Source organism: Leiobunum rupestre, chromosome 10, assembly GCF_980474605.1.
Source record: "Leiobunum rupestre chromosome 10, qqLeiRupe1.1.hap1, whole genome shotgun sequence".
In the NCBI taxonomy this organism is placed as follows: Eukaryota; Metazoa; Arthropoda; class Arachnida; order Opiliones; family Sclerosomatidae; genus Leiobunum; species Leiobunum rupestre.
In genome coordinates, this window is record NC_143393.1 from 46,565,133 (window position 1) to 46,591,870 (window position 26,738).

Sequence of the window (26,738 nt, forward strand, 5' to 3'; positions counted from 1 at the left end):
TAATCAAGGAAGTGACCTGCCCCTCGCCGTTACCCCAAACCTGACTTCATTCTGTTGTAATCTGTATAAATTGGTTAATGGCCATCACCAAAACGCAGACCGAAATTATCAGGGTTAAAATAGTGTGGACATCGAGGGGTCTGACATTTAAAAATTTCCTGAAATCCAACTGATTTTGAGATTGCAGAGTGCGATTTTCGTGTGATTTTTAGGCAGGTTTTGAGATTTGGGAACAGATTTCCCCCCAGATTTCGGGATTTTCAAGTAATTTCCAAATTATTAAAAATATTTTTCTATAGATAAAATGTCGAAACCCTTGGATGACATGTGAAACTTTTCTTTATTTGTAACAGATTGCACAAAATTTGTGGCTTCGAAATCGATTTCGCGATTTTATTAACTTCGATCTGGACTCCTATTTTGACGATTTTACGTGCAGACACGAGGTTTAATTAATTTTTAGATAAAGAGGAGGAGAACTAGATAATATTTTTATCAGAGGTTAAGCAACCCTAGGGTAACGTGTAGGGGAAACTTGTATCAGTACAGCTTTATTCTGTACAATCTACACCTATAAGTTCAACCTACACAAATAACTTTCTTAATTTAAATTGTTTGAAATGTTTGACCACCTCAATTCAAATTTTTATAATTTAAATTGACCAAAATCAATCAAGTCTCTTATGTATTATTATCGATGTAAATTCGAATATTCTGTCAAAAATGTAGGGTATAAAATGTTAGTCATTTCACTGGTCATCCTGAAAAAGGGTATTTTTTTAATTTATAATTTTTATTTTTAGAATTAAAATTAATTTTTTGTTGATCGTAGGAGGGAATTCAATTAAAATCATAAAAAATTATCTTGTAAAAATGAGTTTTTGTGAAGTGGTCAAAGGTTAAAATTCATGAAATCCCTGATTAAAATTAAGTCAGGGTTCATACAGAACTGGAAAACCTGGAAATATCAGGGAATTCGATTGTCGACAGAAAATTCAGGGAAATTCCCATTTTTTTTGCAAACATCGGGGAAATTTATGAGGGTTCAGAAAGTTTTCCCTAATGAGTACAAATTTACATCAATAAGTTTTCTTATACTAAATGTATCTACCTTTTTGCACAAATAATAATAATAATAATAATAATAATAATAATAATAATAATAATAATAATAATAATAATAATAATAATAATAATAATAATAATATTTGACTTTATTACAATAATATGGAACCAATTTAGCTTAAGGGGGAAGACTACAGTGGCCATTGTCTACTTTCGCGCTATTTTAAGCTGAACTGTTTTATTTTTGTGTTTTAACTTATAAAATTAATATTGATGTGTAGAACAGCCTCTTGTTTAGTGCTTAAAATAATTTTGACAATTTTAAATTTTAAAGTAATTAAATTATTAAGTTTTAATTTGGACCCCCCGAGCTAAACAAGTTGGGCAAGCGCCCAAACTACCCTTTAGTTAGGACCTGATATCTCTTTAACTATTAATTAAGCACTAGAGGAAGGTTCAGCCTAATAAGAGAAATATAATTCAATGATGTAATTGTTAAAACAGTAACGTTCAGCTTGAACGAAAAAGAGGCTTTTACTGTATTTTTCCCCCTTAAATGACAATCGTGGAATGAGTTGCTTTGTAAATCTTAGTTTTAATTGTGGTTATTTTGCACCTGGAAATATCAGGGAAAACGGTTTACCATTAGTTATATCACCTTGGTCCAATCTGTCAAAACTGTTTTTCGTAAGCAATGTAGCAAAATATTGTTTTATTTAAACCATTGATGGAAAAACGTAATAGTCAATATAAAACCATCGATTTCCAAAATATTGCGAACTTTAGAGATGGTAAGCAAAGTGCGCTAGAAGTTTTAACAACAACTTCGGGAGTACCTCTATGTTCGAGGAGAAGCATACTTTAAAATATGTTAAGCGGGCTTGCGTATCTTTCGCTAACTCAGGGTACACGAAGAATTAAAAACGCCGTTTGAACAATACTAAAACAGGCGTTATGTATGGGTATGAGTGTTGTCCAAATACAATTATTTGTTTCTTCGTGTGCTCGAGTGTACCGCGAATGAATCTCTTTACCCATTTCGCAAAATTCCTAGAGCTGTGCGAGTTTTCAAAAATCGTCGAGTACTCGGCTTTTTTTGAGGTAGAGTACTCGAACTCGAAACATTGCGTATTCGAGTACCCGATTACTCGAATAAGCTGCTCTCTAAACTCGTCGAGTATTTGTTTTCCTATCCTCGTGGCTTCAAAGTTAAAAGATGGATTTTTACAACTTTTTGGGGGGCTATAAACGCTACCTACAAAGTTGTGGAAACTGTGTTTCATTTAAATTAAAAGAAAATTTTTCAGCATTGAAAATTACTTTATAATTCTTTTAAATTTAATTTCATAATTTCTTGAATAAAGCCAGCTCCTAATCAAGTACTCGATAACCCGACTCGTTAAAAATATTACTCGAGTATTTTTTAGTTACTCGACTCGATATTTAAGAGAAAGTAAGTTTTCAAACAAGTTATACGCTTTTTAACTAGTACGCTGCCAGATCAGTATTTGTAAGATGGTAGTCACGTGACTTTGTGAAGAACTGCATCGCCATCTATCTTAAGAAATACGAACAATTAATCATTTTATTTTGCCAATGGTGCATCTAAATTATCTTATTATTATTATTTTTTAAACATCTTGTAATAGAAAAGTGGAAGTTAATCTGAAATAAATATTTTTTCTTTACCATCGAACGGCCAACTATGAGCACGAGTTACCGAATCGAAGTTGGCTGTGAGATGGTAGTCACGTGATCTTGTTTTCCGATTTTAACAAGTTGGTTAAGACCAAATTTACTTTATATTTTCGCCTATTTGTTGAGTTGGGAGATGATATAATTATCAGCATTTTTATTTAAACACTACAAAAATATTGAGGTTGTTAATTATTCGTCTCCGAAGTACAAACGAGAAAAGTAAAACGTCGAAAATATCCACGTGACTCCCGACGTTGTTGTCCAAACTTCTAGAGTGCTCTGCTTAACCTCTCTACTAAAAGCTTTTCTAACTTCCGTAATATTATACGTAGCTCCAAAGATATGTTAATAAGTGCGATGGCTATGAGAGAAATATCCATCTAATTATACTGTTAAGGCAGAAGTGTATAATATCGTTCCGTAAGTGTGTCTATACACTCTTTTTCGCGGTCTTTTCGACCCATCTTTTTCAGGGTTGCCACGCGTCAGGGAAAACAGGGAAATCAGGGAAAAGTCAGGGAATTTAAAAATGGGCCTAAAAAGTCAGGGAAATGTCAGGGAATTTTAAGAATTGGTAAAAATACAGGGAAAAGTCAGGGAATTCAATTTTATCTGGGCACTTTTTGAAGGTAATTTAACTCTAGATGTATGACAAATTCCACGATTATCATTTATTTCCTTGAAAGTTTGGCTAATTTTTTCAACAATGCAATAACCTTTTTACTGAAATATAAGGCCATCTAAATTTATTAACTTCTGATAAAAGTAAAATATAAAAGAAAAAATTTGGCCTTAATAAGTCAGGGAAAATCTCTTAAAATGGTCAGGGAAAACAGGGAATTTGAATCTGAAAATTTCGTGGCAACCCTGTTTTTGGCCGCACGCTAGTCGGCCATTACCTGGAACCACCGGTGGGGGTCTAGGCTCGGGTCTTTGGTCCCAGGATATGGAGAATGGGGGTTAAGGGGGTAAACTCAACATGGACGCGGCCAGCAAAATTCCCATAAAAGAGTGTATAGCACTTTTGCCGAGGGAGAAGATCCTTAACTGGAGTAACGCCATCAGCGGCCAATTTTTTAAATACCAGGTGGCGCTAGTATTCTGAAATTATAGAAAATCCCAAAAGAATAGTAATTGAATTGTTAGGGTTTACAAAATTTGTTTATACCAAATAATTCGATCGAATACCAAATCGAATATTCGATACGTCAAATTGAATAAAACTTGTAATTGCTGGCGAATATTTGTTTTGGCTGATCAAATGGTAGAAAATGTGGTATTTCAGGTAGTTCACGAAACTGGTCGAATAACCGATGGGAGTTTTTATATAATGACGCGGATATATTTGTATTACCTTTTCAATTTTTGGTTATTGACCAAAACAGGACCAAATACGTAAACTTATTTGGTATTCGAAATACTATTTGGTATTTGATTAGTTAACTGGCTTTGGTTTTGTTCATTAAAAAATATCCGAATAAACTATTCGACGCTTTAAATATTCCATTGGATATTTGACGTGGCTAGAATTCAATTATTTGGTACTCGAATCGAAATTTCTATTTGGTATTTGAACCGTTAACTGACCCGGTTTTTTCATTCTGAAATTCGGAAATATTCGAACAAACTATTCGACGCTTTAAATATTCCATTGGATATTTGACGTGGCTAGAACTCAAATATTTGATACTCGATTCGAAATTTCTATTTGGTATTTGAACCGTTAACTGACCCGGTTTTTTCATTCTGAAATTCGGAAATATTCGAACAAACTATTCGACGCTTTAAATATTCCATTGGATATTTGACGTGGCTAGAACTCAAATATTTGATACTCGATTCGAAATTTCTATTTGGTATTTGAACCGTTAACTGACCCGGTTTTTTCATTCTGAAATTCGGAAATATTCGAACAAACTATTCGACGCTTTAAATATTCCATTGGATATTTGACGTGGCTAAAAAACAAATATTTGACATTTTGTTAGATCTGCAAAAAATGCTATTTGCAAACCTCTATTAGTCGTACTTTTGTTTATAGGTTTAACATAAGTGATAAGTAATTTTCTGTAATAAATCGGAAAATTAATTCCTTTATGGCTGAAACGTTTACACTGGCGCCATCTAGTACCAATAAAAGCGTTAAAATCTTTAATCTTGATGTTTTTCCCCTGTAAGCAATTTCTGATTCGGTCTATTGAGTGTGTATAGCCAGAAGCTTCCAGTACTAAATATTGAATTTTATGCATTTTAAATAAATTTATTTAGTATAATTATTTATTATTCTTCCCCTTAGACCAGCCCTTGCTTCTCCGCAACACATGGGTGCATTGTACGTTTGGGGTAACTTGGTATATTTTAATTTTAAATTAGTTAAAAACCCTAGAAAAATATTGAATTTTTACTTACAATATTCTTTTTTAAAAGATAATTAATATTTACTTTTCACCAAAATGTTTAAATTAGCGCCATCTATTATAAATAAGAGTGTTAAAATCTAACCTTCAATGGCTTTCCTCTAAATTCTGTTTCATTGTAAGTAATGTTTGAATCGGCGATAAGGTAGTTTTGCTTCAATACAGAGTGTTTCAAAAGGTTATGCAAAATTTTTAAGGAGTATGTATGTTTTTTTCCCTACTTCCAGGAGCAAGTAGGCCACACTTTGAAGCTCTCTGGCGCTCTTTTCACTCATCTTAGGAAAATTGGGAAAAAAACAGGCATACTTCTCAACTCTCCCCCTTCAACTCCTTTAAATATTTGCGTAACCTTTGAAACATCCTGTATATAACCAAAATATTTCCTTTAAATACTAACAGTTCTTTTACCGGAGATGGTAATTAGAAAATACTTAGGTGGATACTTCTTTAGCGAGGGTAGATACTATACGCTTCTGGGTTTACGGACCGAGAAAAATTTGATAAGGGATAGCTCCATTCTCCATGCTTGCATAATAAAGGAGATCTTACAAAGATGAATGGATCTTTTTCCCCGCGAAGTTTAGCACATGGTGGAATGAAATTCTCTCGCTTATAAATTGTAGAGTTTTATACGAACACTTCTTTTTAAAAAGAAATATATATATAAATACGTATTATGATGTAATCCTAGCCCAAATATTTGGGAGCTCTTGCTGGTACCCAAAGAAGGAATTTAAAACATCTAAGAAATGAAAAATTGATGATGAACATCGTTTTTCATTTTGCCTCTTGGCGTTAGTTTCCGAAATGGATCCAAGGTGCTATTTTATTCAAACTTAGGGAGTATTAACATTAACAACGGAGCGATCAATTACCTGCAAACCCGCGATAAAATGATCAATCCAACCTGTATCCGCAGTTTTTATGATTATGAACGAGAGTTGTATCTTGTATGTCGGAAAATATTCCGGAAAATTACCGAAGCTTTTTTTCCGGAATATTTTCCGTATTTTTCCGAAACAAAAATTTTTTCATCGCATTTTCGCGTCAATTTGTCGAATGCAAAAGTAAAATTAAAGTCGGGGAATTTCAAGGTTCTTCCAAAATGTCAGGGAAAAGTCGGGGAATTTCAAGGTTCTTTCAAAATGTCAGGGAAAAGTCGGGGAATTTCAAGATTCTTCCAAAATGTCAGGGAAAAGTCGGGGAATTTCAAGATTCTTCCAAAATGTCAGGGAAAAGTCGGGGAATTTCAAGATTCTTCCAAAATGTCAGGGAAAAGTCGGGGAATTTCAAGATTCTTCCAAAATGTCAGGGAAAAGTCGGGGAATTTCAAGATTCTTCCAAAATGTCAGGGAAAAGTCGGGGAATTTCAAGATTCTTCCAAAATGTCAGGGAAAAGTCGGGGAATTTCAAGATTCTTCCAAAATGTCAGGGAAAAGTCGGGGAATTTCAAGATTCTTCCAAAATGTAATGGAATTATAAAATAAATTTTTGAAATAAAATATTTTTCAAGATTTTTATCTAAAACCATTAATTTATTCTACAATAATGGTCAGGGAAAACCTGGAAATGTCAGGGAAAACCTGGAAATGTCAGGGAATTTAATTCCGGAAATGTTGTACGAAGCCTGTGTAAATAAAATCGTGGCCAGGGTAAAATTATAATAGTATATTATAAAAGTTGCGTTGTTCTAAAATACGATTCCTTACTTTTTCTCCATGGTATTAAGACCCGGGCGTAGGTTTAAATCTCAGCCGACTATGACTCACTCGTTCACAAATAATTAAACTGCGATTTATAGTTGAATATATGTATACATTTATATATAGATCCGATTTTAATGCTGAACGTGGTTCCATAGACGATCCGTAAAAATACTACACTTTGATCGGTAGACAGGGTTGCCAAATGTCAGGGAAAACGGAAATTAAAAAAAATCGGTGAATTTAAAAATTTTAAGAATTTCTAAAAGGTTGGGGAAAAGTGAAAGAATTCAATTTAATTTTGAAGGTAATTTTACTCTAGATCTATGAATAATTCTGTGATTATCATTTATTTCCTTGAAAGTTTGGCTAATTTTTTCAACATTGCAATAAACCTCTTACTGAAATATAAGTCCTTTCAATTTATTAACTTCTGATAAAAGTGAAATATAAAATAAAAATTTTGGGCCTAAAAATTCAGCGAAAATCTATAAAATGGTCAGGGGTAACAGGAAATTTGAATCTCAACATTTTGTGGCAACCCTTTAAACGTTTCCACGCCGGCGTCCCTTTAAACGTTTCCACGCCGGCGTCCCTTTAAACGTTTCCACGCCGGCGTCCCTTTAAACGTTTCCACGCCGGCGTCCCTATAAACGTTTCCACGCCGGCGTCCCTTTTAAACGTTTCCACGCCGGCGTCCCTTTTAAACGTTTCCACGCCGGCGTCCCTTTTAAACGTTTCCACGCCGGCGTCCCTTTTAAACGTTTCCACGCCGGCGTCCCTTTTAAAAGTTTCCACGCCGGCGTCCCTTTTAAACGTTTCCACGCCGGCGTCCCTTTTAAACGTTTCCACGCCGGCGGCCCTTTTAAACGTTTCCACGCCGGCGGCCCTTTTAAACGTTTCCACGCCGGCGGCCCTTTTAAACGTTTCCACGCCGGCGGCCCTTTTAAACGTTTCCACGCCGGCGGCCCTTTTAAACGTTTCCACGCCGGCGGCCCTTTTAAACGTTTCCACGCCGGCGTCCCCTTTAAACGTTTCCACGCCGGCGTCCCCTTTAAACGTTTCCACGCCGGCGTCCCCTTTAAACGTTTCCACGCCGGCGTCCCCTTTAAACGTTTCCACGCCGGCGTCCCCTTTAAACGTTTCCACGCCGGCGTCCCCTTTAAACGTTTCCACGCCGGCGTCCCCTTTAAACGTTTCCACGCCGGCGTCCCCTTTAAACGTTTCCACGCCGGCGTCCCCTTTAAACGTTTCCACGCCGGCGTCCCCTTTAAACGTTTCCACGCCGGCGTCCCTTTTAAACGTTTCCACGCCGGCGTCCCTTTTAAACGTTTCCACGCCGGCGTCCCTTTTAAAAGTTTCCACGCCGGCGTCCCTTTTAAACGTTTCCACGCCGGCGTCCCTTTTAAACGTTTCCACGCCGGCGGCCCTTTTAAACGTTTCCACGCCGGCGGCCCTTTTAAACGTTTCCACGCCGGCGGCCCTTTTAAACGTTTCCACGCCGGCGTCCCCTTTAAACGTTTCCACGCCGGCGTCCCCTTTAAACGTTTCCACGCCGGCGTCCCCTTTAAACGTTTCCACGCCGGCGTCCCCTTTAAACGTTTCCACGCCGGCGTCCCCTTTAAACGTTTCCACGCCGGCGTCCCCTTTAAACGTTTCCACGCCGGCGTCCCCTTTAAACGTTTCCACGCCGGCGTCCCTTTTAAACGTTTCCACGCCGGCGTCCCCTTTAAACGTTTCCACGCCGGCGTCCCCTTTAAACGTTTCCACGCCGGCGTCCCCTTTAAACGTTTCCACGCCGGCGTCCCCTTTAAACGTTTCCACGCCGGCGTCCCCTTTAAACGTTTCCACGCCGGCGTCCCCTTTAAACGTTTCCACGCCGGCGTCCCCTTTAAACGTTTCCACGCCGGCGTCCCCTTTAAACGTTTCCACGCCGGCGTCCCCTTTAAACGTTTCCACGCCGGCGTCCCCTTTAAACGTTTCCACGCCGGCGTCCCCTTTAAACGTTTCCACGCCGGCGTCCCCTTTAAACGTTTCCACGCCGGCGTCCCCTTTAAACGTTTCCACGCCGGCGTCCCCTTTAAACGTTTCCACGCCGGCGTCCCCTTTAAACGTTTCCACGCCGGCGTCCCCTTTAAACGTTTCCACGCCGGCGTCCCCTTTAAACGTTTCCACGCCGGCGTCCCCTTTAAACGTTTTACACATTTTCAAAAAGTTTCGAAATTCTTTTATCGTTAGTTTTGTGATATATGCGGTAGAACTCACGAAAAATGAACAACGATATTGAGGTGTATTGAAATAAAGGATCGTATTATCAGGCCACAAATATATCGATAGTCGTGAAGGTTTCCCGCAGCCGTCGGCGCTTATAAAACCCTCCGCTTTTTATAACAATTACTCAAAGCTCTTCGTGACGGCATAGCGGTCACATCACGCAACGTCTTTGCTTCGCTATCGCTGTAGAATTCTTTCTCACGTCCAAAGGTATTTAAAACTAAAAGTGCCGGGAATTCGTCAAATCTACAGGGTGTTTGCAATTTCCTCGTTCTGGACATTTGCTCTACAAAAGTGAAAGGTAGCAATTTATTATTTATGAGGATAAATTACTTTTTAATTGCACCAAAAGTGTTTAAAAATGTGCCTTCACTGGGTGGAACTAGTTTTTTTTAGAGTTAATTTCCCGTTAAACCGCGGATGTAAACACCGCATCACATTTTTAGTACTCCGCCTAAATTTAAAAATAATATAGATTTACAGGGTTGCCACGTTACATGGAAAACCTGGAATTCCTTGAAAAGTCGGGGAATTTGAATATTGGTATAAAAATCAGGGAATTTTAAAAATTAGTCTAAAGATCAGGGAAATGTCAGGGAATTTAATTTAGGTTGCAAATAGGAAACTTTTTCTAAAATATAGGTTAGAAAATCTTGGCAGGCACAAATTAAGTCGGGGATAATCACAAGAGATAGTCAGGGAAAACCTGGATAAGTCAGGGAATTTGATTGTGAAAAAACTGTGGCAATCCTGATATAGAAATCGATGTAGAATGTATTTCTCGAGCATACGAAGATACGTGTTTCACTTAAAAAGTATCTCGTAAGAGTTTTATATACTTTTGGAATTACTCATTGGCCTTATTTAACGTGTTAATTAATTTTAGTGAAACCATGATTAGTTAGTTGCATAAATTCTACCTTTAATTATATTATATAAGAATATTATTAAGTGTTCATACCGACCTGGAAAACCTGGAATTCAATTGTCAGGGAAATATTTTTTGTGAAAATCGGCGAAATCAGGGAAATTTAGGAGGGTTCAGAAAGTTTGCCATAAATTCCAATTTACATCAATACGGTTTTCTTATAAAAATTTGACTTCTTAAATAACAATCATGAAATTAATTACTTTGTAAATTTTAGTATTTGGGGTTATCTTTAACCTGGAAAAATCCGGGAGTTTTCCGTGGGAAAACCTGGATTGGTTTACCAATAACTGTATGAACCTCATTATTGTAATATTCTATTATAATATATAACGTTGTACCTTTTGAAAACGAGGCAGAATCGTTGAAATTGGGACACCCTGTATGTGTAAATCTATGATTCGAATATTCGTTGCGTCGCGTGTTCGGCTGGCCTATTGTAGGACTCGTCTCTTCCGACCATGCGCGCTGGGACGAGCTCTCCATCAACATCGTCGCCGTCGACGTCCGAAGAATCCGACGACGACGGAGACGAAGATACCGACGAAGAGGCGTCGAGTTCCGGCGAGGAACGCGGCTCCATTTCCCGTCGCGGTTCGCCGGCGATTTCGTCGCTGCTCTATCCTGACAGCTCCGCGGCACTTGGCGAGCCGGCTACCGCCGATCGGCCGGGCTCGGCTCGCGCCAACCATTCCGATCGAGTTATGAGGACCGTCATGGTGGTCGAATTCAAAGTTGTTGAGGTGACGCACATCTCCATACGGACGCAAAGGCCGGCCGCCGGCGCTCAGCCGCAAAGTAGCCAAGATTGCACCACCGACGACGAGTCCGAAGCGATCGACGAAGCCGAGGCTATAGAGACCAAACTCGCTCAGGGTAAGCCCAATTGATCATCTTGCACTCGCTTAGGGCCGTTTTTTACTAGGGCCAAACACTGCCGCTGAAAAATCTCCGTTAGTCCCGATTAATTTTTTTGCGTCGTTTCGAAAAAACTGCGTTAGGCCTAATATCTTTTCGCGTCATCTCCGTTAGGTCTAAAAGATTTTCGGGTCGCCGGTAGTTTGGCTTTAGTGAATTCCATTCTTAACGCTTCTGTATACGAAATGCTAGACGCTTTTTACCGTTCGGGGGATGGTTGAACGCTAACTCTATTACAATAATGATAAGGGGGTTTGGTAGAGACCAAAATTGATGGGTTTCGAGATAGGCTGGTCTCGCGCTGTATTTTCGTAGGAACCGATATAATGGTTGGTCAAAGTATGGATTTATCGGAAAAAGCTCTAGAACGTCGTCAAGATGAAGAGTTGGGGTTGTTGAGAATGCCGTGAGAAAAGTTTGATAGGAGTATATTGTTGTCCGTGGGGCATTGACCCTCGCTTTTGTTATGGAAAGGCGTCCAAGTTTGGCCCCCGTTTATAATCGACTAAAGCAGAAGTTAATAATAAATCCTACGGGATAAAGTACCCAAGTTTGGTTGAGAGGGAGTGTCAAATCATTCAAATGTTTTGAAAATTTGGCGGTACTAATTTAATTTAAAAGCTTTCTTTCATAGTTAGACAAATATGCTCTCCAGTACATACTACGATAGGAGTATTCCCCTAGTGAGTTATTTAGCAGAATTTTCCTGGAATGCGTCTAGTTTGTGATACTGCGTTCTGACAAAATATTTTTTCTGAGTCAGAAAAATTCTTAGCGTAAGATTCTAAACAAACGCGTTTATTTTACTAAGAATTCTTTTTCCGCATAAAATTCATCTAAAAATTAATTATTTTAAATGAGTAGGTACTAAAATAACTGGTTAGACATTAAAAATCAATGACCTATAATGACGAATTCCCACTGTTTTAATATAATTTGTCTGTTTCGGGTTGGTATCAATATCAGCAGCACTACACTCTGCCATCTAGGAGCAAGAAATACAGCACCCCAGGCAAGCAGAACGCAACCCGTCATTTACAGTTTTCATTGGTTAGACGCTTTAGCGCCTGCTGCCGTCGGAAATGGAAAATTCGGAAATTGTCTTCCCCCTTTCCGTAAAACGTTCAGCGTAAAGGCTCGTCCAATGAAATCTGTACACAACACTGCCTTAGCGTGTTTAAAGGCTAGCTGCGTTCTCCTTGTGTTTGTTGCTCCTGGCTTCCATTTTGATTTCTGTCGGCAAAGTACGTCGAAACTATTCTAACTATTTGGCTCAGAACGGTCAAAATTAAATGATTTTATTTTTGTTCATAAGAAGTGTCTATTTTCTCAGAATGAAAAATTTCTGCGGTTCAGAGTCAGAATTTTGACAAACTAGGCCTAAGCTCGAAGGAACGCGGGAAGGCGCATTCGCACAATGCAGTAGGAATAGAGGCTACTACAGACTTCACCCTAATAATTTATCTACTGGACCAGTGAAAAATCTATTATTTGCTTGAAGTGGGATTACAATATTATTCAATCGAAATATTCAGAGTAAAAGAAAATTATAATTTAGTAATTACAATAGTACGTTTTTGTACCGTAAAAATAATTTCAAGTAAATTTATTTTAACTTCCACGTTTTTTTCAATGATGGGCATTTTTTGAACATTCAATCTCAGCTCGCAAGCTGCTCATTCTAACCTGACATTTCCATATCACGCTGTTTTTAAGAGCGCTTTAGATAATGTCTTTCTATCATGTCAAATGGGTTTACTGATAGCTCATCTTCTTTCTTCTTTGTAAGGAAACCATCTGTTCTCTCATTTGCTCATTTTCGAATTGAATACTGTTTAAGCTCCCTCGCGCTCAGCTCAAAGGAAATATAATAAATTAAGCTCGGCTCATCAAACCGATCAACGAAATTAAAAAACTGAATAAATTCTTCGATAAACCACTGAAAAACTAACTTCACCATATTACCCCAAAAAACTCTTAAAAATCAACGTGAAAGCGTAGATTTAATAGCCCAGAATAAACTCTTTTAAGGCTAATTATCATTCGTCCGACTCAGTTTGCCGAGATTTTAAGAAAGAAAAAAGCAGCTCGGCTTTTCTCTCGCCCAGTCTGACTACGTGCAGCGCTCATCTCTAAGGTCCGATCACCTTCCGGCTGAAATAGACGCTCATCTTCTGCTCTTAAATATTTGAAAGTTAGCGCACATACCGACTCCAAAATGAGCGGAGCGCGCCCATCACTCAATGAAATTCACATACGGAAAGTAGGGATTATTGGCGCTTGTTACGTGAAAGACAACCCGTAACGCGGGTACAATTAGTAGTAGGAATAAAAGGTTTTACAGAGGTTTCCCCCTAACACAATATTGTGGTAAAAATATGTCTTACTTTACATTCCATTTAAAAGTCCACAGAATGGTCATTTTGGGGTGGGGCTACATAATCACGTGTTTGGCCTGGTCAGGAGCTATCTGAGATTCGGCCCCGAAATTTCATAATGATTCTGTAAGGTGGCCTTCCACTGTTTTCCCTGCCGGGTTTTCCACTTTTTTCTGCCGGGTTTCCACTTTTTTCTGCCGGGTTTTTCACCTTCGTTCACTTTTTTCTGCCGGGTTTTTTCACTTTTTTCTGCCGGGTTTTTCACCTTCGTTCACTTTTTTCTGCCTGTTTTTTCACTTTTTTTCTGCCGGGATTTTTCACTTTTTTCTGAAGGGGTTTTTTACTTTTTTCTGCCGGGATTTTTCACTTTTCTGAAGGGGTTTTTCACTTTTTTCTGAAGGGGTTTTTCACTTTTTTCTGAAGGGGTTTTTCACTTTTTTCTGAAGGGGTTTTTTACTTTTTTCTGCCGGGATTTTTCACTTTTCTGAAGGGGTTTTTCACTTTTTTCTGAAGGGGTTTTTCACTTTTTTCTGAAGGGGTTTTTCACTTTTTTCTGAAGGGGTTTTTCACTTTTTTCTGAAGGGGTTTTTCACTTTTTTCTGAAGGGGTTTTTCACTTTTTTCTGAAGGGGTTTTTTACTTTTTTCTGCCGGGATTTTTCACTTTTCTGAAGGGGTTTTTCACTTTTTTCTGAAGGGGTTTTTCACTTTTTTCTGAAGGGGTTTTTTACTTTTTTCTGCCGGGATTTTTCACTTTTTTCTGAAGGGGTTTTTCACTTTTTTCTGAAGGGGTTTTTCACTTTTCTGAAGGGGTTTTTCACTTTTTTCTGAAGGGGTTTTTTACTTTTTTCTGCCGGGATTTTTCACTTTTTTTCTGCCGGGATTTTTCACTTTTTTCTGAAGGGGTTTTTTACTTTTTTCTGCCGGGATTTTTCACTTTTCTGAAGGGGTTTTTCACTTTTTTCTGAAGGGGTTTTTCACTTTTTTCTGAAGGGGTTTTTCACTTTTTTCTGAAGGGGTTTTTTACTTTTTTCTGCCGGGATTTTTCACTTTTCTGAAGGGGTTTTTCACTTTTTTCTGAAGGGGTTTTTCACTTTTTTCTGAAGGGGTTTTTCACTTTTTTCTGAAGGGGTTTTTCACTTTTTTCTGAAGGGGTTTTTCACTTTTTTCTGAAGGGGTTTTTTACTTTTTTCTGCCGGGATTTTTCACTTTTCTGAAGGGGTTTTTCACTTTTTTCTGAAGGGGTTTTTCACTTTTTTCTGAAGGGGTTTTTCACTTTTTTCTGAAGGGGTTTTTCACTTTTTTCTGAAGGGGTTTTTTCACTTTTTTCTGAAGGGGTTTTTCACTTTTTTCTGAAGGGGTTTTTCACTTTTTTCTGAAGGGATTTTTCACTTTTTTCTGAAGGGGTTTTTTACTTTTTTCTGCCGGGATTTTTCACTTTTCTGAAGGGGTTTTTCACTTTTTTCTGAAGGGGTTTTTCACTTTTTTCTGAAGGGGTTTTTCACTTTTTTCTGAAGGGGTTTTTCACTTTTTTCTGAAGGGGTTTTTCACTTTTTTCTGAAGGGGTTTTTCACTTTTTTCTGAAGGGGTTTTTCACTTTTTTCTGAAGGGGTTTTTCACTTTTTTCTGAAGGGTTTTTTCACTTTTTTCTGAAGGGTTTTTTCACTTTTTTCTGAAGGGTTTTTTCACTTTTTTCTGAAGGGTTTTTTCACTTTTTTCTGAAGGGTTTTTTCACTTTTTTCTGAAGGGTTTTTTCACTTTTTTCTGAAGGGTTTTTTCACTTTTTTCTGAAGGGTTTTTTCACTTTTTTCTGAAGGGGTTTTTCACTTTTTTCTGAAGGGGTTTTTCACTTTTTTCTGAAGGGGTTTTTCACTTTTTTCTGAAGGGGTTTTTCACTTTTTTCTGAAGGGGTTTTTTACTTTTTTCTGCCGGGATTTTTCACTTTTCTGAAGGGGTTTTTCACTTTTTTCTGAAGGGGTTTTTCACTTTTTTCTGAAGGGGTTTTTCACTTTTTTCTGAAGGGGTTTTTCACTTTTTTCTGAAGGGGTTTTTTCACTTTTTTCTGAAGGGGTTTTTCACTTTTTTCTGAAGGGGTTTTTCACTTTTTTCTGAAGGGATTTTTCACTTTTTTCTGAAGGGGTTTTTTACTTTTTTCTGCCGGGATTTTTCACTTTTCTGAAGGGGTTTTTCACTTTTTTCTGAAGGGGTTTTTCACTTTTTTCTGAAGGGGTTTTTCACTTTTTTCTGAAGGGGTTTTTCACTTTTTTCTGAAGGGGTTTTTCACTTTTTTCTGAAGGGGTTTTTCACTTTTTTCTGAAGGGGTTTTTCACTTTTTTCTGAAGGGGTTTTTCACTTTTTTCTGAAGGGTTTTTTCACTTTTTTCTGAAGGGTTTTTTCACTTTTTTCTGAAGGGTTTTTTCACTTTTTTCTGAAGGGTTTTTTCACTTTTTTCTGAAGGGTTTTTTCACTTTTTTCTGAAGGGTTTTTTCACTTTTTTCTGAAGGGTTTTTTCACTTTTTTCTGAAGGGTTTTTTCACTTTTTTCTGAAGGGTTTTTTCACTTTTTTCTGAAGGGGTTTTTCACTTTTTTCTGCCGGGTTTTTCACTTTTTTCTGCCGGGTTTTTTCATTTTTTTCTGCCGGGGGTTTCCACTTTTTTTCTGCCGGGTTTTATCTTTTTTCCGCCAGTATTTTAAGTTTTTCTATTGCAATTGGCTTGGGTTTTCATGAAAAAAGTGGTAACACTGCTCTAAGGGAAACTCTCTCTAAGCGTGCGTGAATTTACTGGAATCGTGCGAATATTGAGGCGATAATCACGATTATCACGATCAAATTAAGAAATGTAATTATCGGATTTTTTCATGAAAGCATTGGACGGTGCCTTATGGCGAAATAAACGATGAAAAGAGAAATTGACCCTTTGATGAGAGAAATCAGCAGAGCGGGAAACAATCAACTAAAGTCACGGAGATGTACCTTAGCAGACCATTTAGTTTTGTCTAAAGTAGGATGTTCTCGATGCTGGATCAACGATTTGCACGGTTATTTTGGCCGCTAGGAGTGCCGATGTTTGTAGGAGCCAATGATCCTATCGCCTGATGCAAAATACGAACGGGTGAAGCCAGCCATCGAACACGGTAATTTGTTCCGATGACATTCAAAAAGAAATGCCAGTTGTGTGGTCCAACTTAAATTGATTATAAATAATTTGCGTGTGGTGAATTAGGGGCAGTAATTGTGGGCTCAAGACAAATCAGTAACACGACTAGCGACTCAGGAACCAGAAAGTTGCATTTTTCTATAGATCGATTTACAATTTTTAACTGGCAAAGAGGACTTTAAAGGGGTAATATTCATCCGAGGTAACGTGGTGATGGCGTTATTTGTTAGTAGATGGCACTCTGATAGCAGCATGACGTCATAATTTTGATTTTCAACGATTGGTTGAACGTTTTCAGTTTTTAGTAGAGAACGGTTTTGTCGAGATTTAAAATACAAAATTATCTTCCCTGATTGGATAGTTTAAAATCGTATTATAGTGCCATCTATGGAGGAGTGTTAACTTCTGTTAAAATTAATTGTTAATTTAAATTACAAAAATTATATATTTTTAATAAGAATTTAAAGTACTATAATTTAGTAATTAATTAAAAACTTTTTAAAAAAATTTATTTTACATAAACTTCATAGTGTCGCCATCTACCTCAAACATTATTAAATAGGAAGGTACCTCGGGTGGATTTCGCCCCTTTTTGCATATTTCCCCGTAGGCAATATCTAAAAGGATTCAGAGGTCAAATTCGGGGAGGGGGGGTGCCACTGTTTATTAGTGACAAGATAGTGTAGGCCATAATAGCAGTCTCACCCCTGCCCTTTATTATCGTAATTTTGGCCTCAGTGGTCGCTGAGAAACAAATTTTTATTCAGGGGGCGATAAAAACCCCTTCATTCAACAACAAAGGTTCGCAACTGGTATAGTTAGATAGAGAAAACTATTACCGATCGAATGACGTATCAATTAAGTTTTTATCGAGTGCCGTTGATATATAATCGACTTTTCGCGAAGTCCATTTCGGAGCTAGCGCCGCGGTGTATTCACCACCACCACCACCTATAACGTCAGGAGTGAAAATAACAGCCTCAATCCTTCTATAACTAAAGGGGTGAGGCTAAAAATCAGGGTTTGTAAAGTTTGCCTTAAAGAATACCAATTTACATCAATAAGTTTTTCCCAGGAATCCATACCTCTATAGAAATGCTTATCGCGGCAGATTTTCGTCTCGATGTGGCTGACTGTTTTTTTTGACGTCACTATGTTAACTTAAAGCAAGTGTCGGCTCTAGGTGAAGTAGCTCTTTTTTCAACAGATGTCGCTAGCGTCTAAATCAAAACAAGATGCTGAAGCTACATTTTGACCCAAAAGGCGGGACATAAAAGTATGCTTCGCGTTGACTGGCTCGTTTGTAAATTTGCCAATAACTTCAATTATAGTAATTGTTTACAATATATTTTATATGGGATATATACTTTAGGTTCAAGTTCACTAAGTAGAGTAAAAGTGGTCTAAATATAACACTCTCTAATGGCTCTCTGACGACGTTATTGTTTCGCTATTTGGAATTTTAGCTGTCGTTCCCATTAATAGATGGCTCCACGCTCTCCACGAAAGTCATTTTTTTCGAAGATTCGAATAGATTCATGGCCATCTCTAATAACAGGGGCCTTTTCATAATACAGGTGGCAATGATAGAGCCGACAGTTGCTTTAACAAACAACGTGAGAGGGGAGTTTTTATACGGCAGGCAGGGTTGGAAAAAACCGGGCAAAATTGAATTTTTTCCGGGACACGTGGGAAAAAATGGAAAAAATATTTTAAACGGAAATTAATAATTGATATAGGACTTAAAATTACTAAATTGTTACTGAAGTATTTACGTTTAAGTATAGGCTTAGGTATCTATTTAAAGTTTTAAACAACTATAATATTCCATATACTTAAATTCTTATCTATAGAAATAAGGTCCCCGTTTTTTTTTAATTTTGCCATTGAAAGTGGAAAAAACCGCGGCAAAAATTATTTTTGCCACCCGGTTTTTTCCAGGCCTCCCCGCTTCAGCTGTGGATCCGTTTTCTCTCCCACTAAAGAGCTTATGAACTCATTCTTAGGCATTGGCGGAACTATTCCAGGGCAACATTTCAACAAGTTGGGCAAGCGTAAAGACATTTTATAAAATCAACTATTCTTATTAAAGATTTGCCGTTATTACTGCTCTTTAATAAATCCAATTTAGCTTAAATGTCAATTATGAAATGAGTAACGTCGTCACGAGAACTATTGGTTAACTTAGCAATGACACGGGGAGTTACAATTTTTGCGACATAACCTTAGTAAAAAACTAAGCAGGGTTGCCACACGTCAGGGAAAACAGGGAATTTAAAGCAACTGTCGGCTCTATCCTTGCCACCTGTATTATGAAAAGGCCCCCGATATTAGAGATGGCCATGAATCTATCCGATTCTTCGAAAAAAAGCGACTGCAGTGGAGAGCGTGGTGCCATCTATTTATGGCAAAGGGAGTTAAAATTTAAAATTCAAAATGTAGCTTAACTATCTTGTTTTTATTTCGACGCTAGCGACATCTGTCAAAAAAAGAGCTACTTCACCTAGAGCCGACACTTGCTTTAAAAAAGTGCCTAAAAAATCAGGGAATTTGAAGAATTTGTTGAAAGTCAGGGAATTCAGTTTAATCTTGACAAATTATTAAGGTAATTTTACTCTCGATCAAATACTGTTATATTATTATTAAGATCTTTGAGAGTTTTTTTAATATTGAAAAAACTTAGGTACTGAAATATAAGTTGTAAAATTTATTCACGTCTGATAAATGTAAAAATTAGTAACCGTCTAATTTTGCCCCTTAAAAGTCGGCGAAAATAACTAAAAATGGTCAGGGAAAACAGGGAATCTGATAACATTGTGGCAACCCTGTTAAGGTTTAATCTTATTATCTTACACCTGGAGATATCAGGGAAATATCAACGGGGGAATCCCTGGAGATATCAGTGAAGTTGATATAAACCCTTTTACACGTAAAGTTATCTCTCGTTTTTCTCAGCTGACCGAGCACATTATTATTATATTATATATTACATTGTTTTAAAACTACTAATAAAAATTATTTAATTTGATTTGATTTCGGCAACGAAATAATATTTCATTTTGATAAATAAACTTAAAACCGTTTGTCGAGAGGCTTTAGCTTTGCTCTTCTCTTACTCCATCTATTGCACAGTGAAGAGCATATCTCTAAGGTCCGCTTTCCTACAATACAAAGGCAGCTCTGCTCCAAACGCTCTAAAATGAGCCGAGCGTGCCCATCGCTGCAGTCAGAAGCTATTGGGCTTGTCTTCCCGAGTAGTCGATACTATTCGCGACCGAAACGAGTCTAGGTTCTCCGAGGTAGCGCCTATGATCTAGCGTCTGCTGCAGACAAATTAAAAAGTCATAAGAACGTTTTTTTTTCTTCTTAAAGCAAGTGTCGGTTCTATGTGAAGTAGCTCTTTTTTCAACAGATGTCGCTAGCGTCGAAATCAAAACAAGACGCTGAAGCTACATTTTGACCCAAAAGGCGGGACATAAAAGTATGCTTCGCGTTGATTGGCTCGTTTGTTAATTTGTCAATAACTTCAATTATAGTAATTGTTTACAATATATTTTATATGGGATATATAATTTAGTTTAAAGTTCACTAAGTAGAGTAAAAGTGATCTAAATATAATACTCTACAATGGCTCTCTGACGACGTTATTGTTTCGCTATTTCGAATTTTAGCTTCCGTTCCCATTAATAGATGGCTCCACGCTCTCCACGAAAGTCATTTCTTTCGAAAAATCGGATAGATTCATGGCCATCTCTAATAACAGGGGCCTTTTCATAATACAGGTGGCAATGATAGAGCCGACAGTTGCTTTAAAGGCCGACTACATAAATCTTCGGTTTACTCTGTCTTTCACTGGAAGTAGGCTTACTGCAATACACGTGTGCCATTATCATTAGTTGGTTAATCAAGAATTTTCTTATTTTTAAATGTTTCCAGAAAATATTTTTCTAATAACGGTATCGGCCAATATCAGCTTCGTTTAAGCCGATATTGGCCGATACCCATATTAGAAAAATAGGCCGATACATCGGTGCATCCCTAATCAAAATATAAGCAAAACGATGTAAAAATTATATTAAAATGCAAGTATAATTATTTATATAGTTAAATTTACGAATAACGACGAGGAAAAACTAATACAGGGTTCGTACACGACCTGGAAAAGTCAGGGAATTTGAAAATGATTCCAAAATATCAAGGAAAAGTCAAAGAATTTGAAAATGGTACCAAAAAGTAAGGGAACTTTACAACAACCCCAAAAAAATCAGACAAATTTTTGAAATAAAATATTTTTCAAGATTTTTACCAAGAATGTATTTATTTATTCTCAGGGAGAATGAATATGTCGAGACGATCGACGGACACGTTGAGGCCCTAACCCCCTCACGCTAAGGGGGGGGGGGGAGGAAAAAAGGAGGCGGTCTTATTTTTTGCGTCCTCGCAGCAGCGTTAATCGCGTCGGGAAACGTAATTTTTAAGAACCAATGAGATTGCAGTATTATTTGATTTTATTAAAGCGGAGGAGCATACTGGGGGGCCCAACGGGTGGAATTGGAGAAACGCTAAAAATAATCTCAACATATTCATTCTCCCTGAGAATAAATAAATACATTCTTGTTTTTACCTCAAACTATTAATTTTTCTACAAAAATGGTCAGGGAAAATTTGTCAGTTTGGTCAGGGAAAACCAGGAAATGTCAGGGAATTTAATTCCGGAAATTTTGTACGAACCCTGTAATAGCGTCTGCTTTAGCCACTACCTATCTAGGTTTCAATGGCGAACCAAAGGGGGCGTAGTTGTGGTTTTCGGTCGGCGAATAGGGAGGCATTTGTAAGAAATCGTCTGATAGGGTTAGTAACGCCAAAAATAGTCTATATATAATCAACTTCACCCCTCTTCACAATCGGAAAGACCCCATCCCGTAAATTACATACAACTAATTATCTAACCCCGCAATTATTATAGCTCCATTATACATGTATTATGTTTAAAATTAGCCTGTTTCTTGATTTAGATGTAAACAGCGGAGATCGGGGAAAAGTTAGGGAATTTCAAAATAGGCCTAAAATGACAGGAGGAAAGTCGGGGAATTTGGAAACTATTCCTAAAAAGTGTGGGGGAAGAGTTAAGGAACTAAAAAATAGGCCCAAAAAGCTCAGGGAAAAGTTACGGAATTTAAAAAAGGCCTAAAACGTCTGGGGGAAAGTCTGATAATTTGAAAATAGATCAAAAAAGTTATGACATTTAATTAAATCTTGGAAACTTTATGAAGGTTAGTACTGTGACAAATTCCGTTGATAATTTAGTTCCTTAAGAGTTCTGATAATTTTTTAATCGTTGCAATAAAACGATTTTGGTTGAATTAAATTATTTTTCGTTAAAATTAAAATATATTTCAAATGGTCTATTTTGACCTTAAAAAGATCAAGGTAAATCTCCTAAACGGTCAGTCAAGGAAATTTTAATACGAAAATACACAAAATTAAATTGCTAGTGTACCTTCAAATAATAAAATAATTTGTTCCCGGTAATTCTGTAAAAATCAAAAATGACCATGCGCGTGTGCCCAAGAGGCTGCTATCGAAATATCAAACTATCGATAGCGAGATCGATAGTATTGGTCAAATTCAAAATCGAGGCGCTCTGCAAGTGATTTTAATGAAATATTTCGACATACGGTTGATGGTGCCAATTTAGGCCTTGGGCACCAAAAATGAACGATCAGTGGCGTAACCAGGATTTTGTTTCGGGGGGGGGGGCACGCTATTGAAAAAAAAGTAAAAAAATAAAACAATTTGTACGTACGACCATACGTTTCGGGGGGGGGGCTAGTGCCCCCTGTGCCCCCCCTGCCTACGCCACTGAAACAGATATTGGTCGTCCGCTTAAGCATTTAGTTTACGATTTCACTAAAATGCCGGATATAGCGAAACATACTGCCACTACTGAAAATGGAACTTACACAATTGATAGTTTGATATTTCGATATCAGCCCCTTCTCCACACGCGCAATCCCATTTTTGACAGATCGAGATGTTTTTGTTATTTTTTTTTTACAGAATAGCCTTCCAATATAAAATGACGTAACATTTCAGTAAAGGTATCAACCGCCCCCTTTAGTGCATTATGTGATTTGCGAAGACATTGCGTGTCTGTCATCCAAAGGTTGGGTCTTCTTATTACTCCAAGAAGATTTGATCGTCGACACGCGAGCTACAGCCCCTAGCTGTATAACACCTTTTTCTACGTAACAATAAACCGAATTGAAAGCTAAAATTATGCTAACTGATGGTAGGCGAAATATTGAAAATAATATTGGTTCTTAGTATATATTTCCTTATCGTGGATAATTAATAAAAATTGATTAGGGATATTATATCGGGATTTTAAAGACCTGCAGCACATTCTTCATCAAATAAACAATTATATTCCATAAGTCTGTAGTCGAAATTTATATCTTTTTACACCTTTAATTTTGAATCTTTTTACACCTTTTATTTTTGAATCTTTTTACACCTTTTATTTTTGAATCTTTTTACACCTTTTATTTTTGAATCTTTTTACACCTTTTATTTTTGAATCTTTTTACACCTTTTATTTTTGAATCTTTTTACACCTTTTATTTTTGAATCTTTTTACACCTTTTATTTTTTAATCTTTTTACACCTTTTATTTTTTAATCTTTTTACACCTTTTATTTTTTAATCTTTTTACACCTTTTATTTTTTAATCTTTTTACACCTTTTATTTTTTAATCTTTTTACACCTTTTATTTTTTAATCTTTTTACACCTTTTATTTTTTAATCTTTTTACACCTTTTATTTTTTAATCTTTTTACACCTTTTATTTTTTAATCTTTTTACACCTTTTATTTTTTAATCTTTTTACACCTTTTATTTTTTAATCTTTTTACACCTTTTATTTTTTAATCTTTTTACACCTTTTATTTTTTAATCTTTTTACACCTTTTATTTTTTAATCTTTTTACACCTTTTATTTTTTAATCTTTTTACACCTTTTATTTTTTAATCTTTTTACACCTTTTATTTTTTAATCTTTTTACACCTTTTATTTTTTAATCTTTTTACACCTTTTATTTTTTAATCTTTTTACACCTTTTATTTTTTAATCTTTTTACACCTTTTATTTTTTAATCTTTTTACACCTTTTATTTTGAGGTTTTGATCCTTTAAGTAGTCTATTTTTTATATTTGTACTACTTAATTTTTGAAATTTAAGTATTTTCTTTTCTTATATTGGAATAATTTTAAGCGTTTTCTCTTATTTAGTTGAATAATTTTGAGCCTTTTCTTTTCTTATATTGGAATAATTTTGAGCCTTTTCTCTTATTTCATTGAATAATTTTCAGCCTTTTCTTTTATTTAATTGAATAATTTTGAGCCTTTTCTTTTATTTAATTGAATAATTTTGAGCCTTTTATTTTATTTAATTGAATAATTTTCAGCTTTTTTTATTTAATTGAATAATTTTCAGCCTTTTCTTTTATTTAATTGAATAATCTTTAGCCTTTTCTTTTATTTAATTGAATAATTTTTAGCCTTTTCTTTTATTTAATTGAATAATTTTGAGCCTTTTCTTTTATTTAATTGAATAATTTTCAGCTTTTTTTATTTAATTGAATAATTTTTAGCCTTTTCTTTTATTTAATTGAATAATTTCCAGCCTTTTCTTTTATTTAATTGAATAATTTTGAGCCTTTTATCTTTTTAATTAATACTTGAATTTTCAGGTTTCATTTAATTCTATAATTTAGAGCTTTTAGTCTGGATTCTTTAATTTTGAGCTTTTTCTATTTTTTAATTATCCGATATGTTTTGGCGCGTGTTGATCGAGCCGTATGGCGAAATAGAGTAATATTTGATGTCTCCAAATCCGTCGTTTTGTATGGCGGAGTTCGATCGCGAGCTATAAATAGATTTGATTCCGAACGGTTTTTCAGTGGGAGCGCGACAGCAATTAAACGTCATCAAGCGGCCGTCGGGGATTATCAGCTCCTCTATTTGACTTCTCGATCGAAATTAGATCATTGATTTTTCCAAATTCTACGCGCCGTTTTGACTCTCGCCAAGATCCGATTTGCGTTAGAACGACGTAGTTCTCACAAATTTAGTTATTTTTGTAAGACTCTCATGCCGCCATCTATTGAGCGAAATTGAAAGTATTAAGAATTACAACTTTCACAAATAACGTACTACTTTTGGAAAATACTGTATCGACAATTTTTAATCTAAATGATAAAAATCATGAATTAATAAATTTACAATATATAAGAGTCAAATGTAATTATGTTATGCATTAATATTACGAAATCAGGGTGTATCGAAATCTGGCAGCATTGCATGCTTTCCGGCCTGTATCTCCATACCGAAAATGGCCGACGATTACGCCGCCGAAAATATTTTACTAAACTGAACGGCGGCGTTTTTGACCGTTATTTTGAATTATCGACTAAGACTATTTCGCAAATAAATATCTATAAATTCGTATAAATTGTTTACAAATTTCCTATAAATCCTATAAGGTGTTTGTGAGTTTTCTGCGGTCACCCTGTAAAATATAACGAATTTTTAAAACATAATATTCTTATAAGAATATTTTATAAATAATCATATTTTCCCTATAAGGAATTTACATTTTTGGCTGGGGTCCCCGATTTCAAAATATTTAGTACGTCGTCATATTTGGTTTTGATGGGAAATAATACTACACCTTAATCTTAGCTAAGTGATAAAGGAGCTTATAATTTCAAATAAAATGATATAAAATGATTTTAAAAACTTGCTAAAATTTAAATCTTTGAAAAACCAAAAACATTTTTCAAATCCGATATTTTTTAGAAATTCTTTTCAATTTGGAACAGAGAATGGAAAATTTGGGCAAAACAGAAAGCTACTCTATTTCTTTGAAGCTGAAGTAAATTCATTAAAGGGGAACGGTCAAGCTTTAACCAGTTAAATAGCCCTATAGCCGATTAAAAACTAAAATTTATGGCGAAAACCTCATCAAAAAATATTGAGTGGTTCATTTTTAATAAAATAAAGAAATTTCGGAAATCGAAAAGCGTGCGTCCGCCGCGACACCCGGTGAGAAGTCGGTGAGACAGAAAAACAACGTAAAAGCGCGTGCTGCTGAAGAAAAATTTGTTTTGCACGCGCGGCGCTTTCCAGTTATAAGAGACCTAAGCCTAAATTGCGCGTTTTTAAAAGTTAGGATAGTTCGCAAATCGCTCATACGGGGTTAGGGGCGCTGGCGGCAGCCCCTAAGATGACGGCGAAAATTCAAACCCAAACACCTGGCGTTATTTTTCGTTTCAACTTTTTGGGCCAAAAGCTATTTCTTCAAGACAAAAAAAGGTACGTGTTAGTATATTGAACGTCTTGTTAATCTTTTGATACGGAAATTAGGCCATATTTGGAAAACCTTGGCCGTTCCCCTTTAAGCTTTAACTACGCCAATCAACTAAAATATATGTAAAATCTTACGAAATGTATGTATTTATTTCAAGAGCGCTAATTATATTACTTAATCTTTATTTTCTGAAATTCGCGTGTTATAAAATTATATCTCAGACTGCAAATCTAAATTGAAACTTTGGGCTCAGTTCCTCGGTAGTTACGTTCATAATTCTATTCAAATTGGTTCACTTTTCTCGTTGTAAACTACTTAAAGCAACTGTCGGCTCTATCATTGCCACCTGTATTATGAAAAGGCCCCTGTTATTAGAGATGGCCATGAATCTATCCGAATCTTCGAAAACAAAAATTACAAATCCGATTATATACCCAAAAAGCCAGGGGGCACTTGAAAAAATACCTCAATGTAGTAGAAATTATCCAGGAATAATCGAATTAAAGTAATTTAAATATTTCTATAGGTTAATTTCATTGGGCTGTATGGTATAGAAAACGTAATAAATGTTCTATAAAATAAAATGGATACAAATTTAAAAAAAATGAATACATTGCTCTTACGTCAATAAAATAGGGCTTTATTAGTATATTTTTTGCACGTGCGATTTGCACGCGCGCTAGAAAATCCAATATTTATCTTGCGACTGTAACGCGCGCTCGTCGACTTGTAAAAATAAGAGACTTTGACGTCAGAGGCCACGTATTCCATTGTTTACTTTTTATTCATTTTATATTATAGAAACATCTATTGTATGTGCACCCGAACCA

General features: G+C 36.2%; 1 protein-coding gene across 6 annotated transcripts in view; it reads left to right on the forward strand.

Moving 5' to 3' along the window:
• Nucleotides 1-26,738, forward strand: part of Liprin-gamma (liprin protein kazrin) — a 114,518-nt gene that overhangs the window by 18,550 nt on the left and 69,230 nt on the right. For 5 of the 6 annotated variants that reach the window (XM_090161559.1, XM_090161560.1, XM_090161562.1 and 2 more), the window contains exon 2: nucleotides 10,529-10,961. The exons of the other annotated variant lie outside the window; for it this stretch is intronic. In XM_090161559.1, the coding sequence (XP_090017685.1) occupies nucleotides 10,529-10,961 (433 nt within the window). The remainder of the gene's footprint in view (nucleotides 1-10,528; nucleotides 10,962-26,738) is intronic. 6 annotated transcript variants of the gene reach the window in all.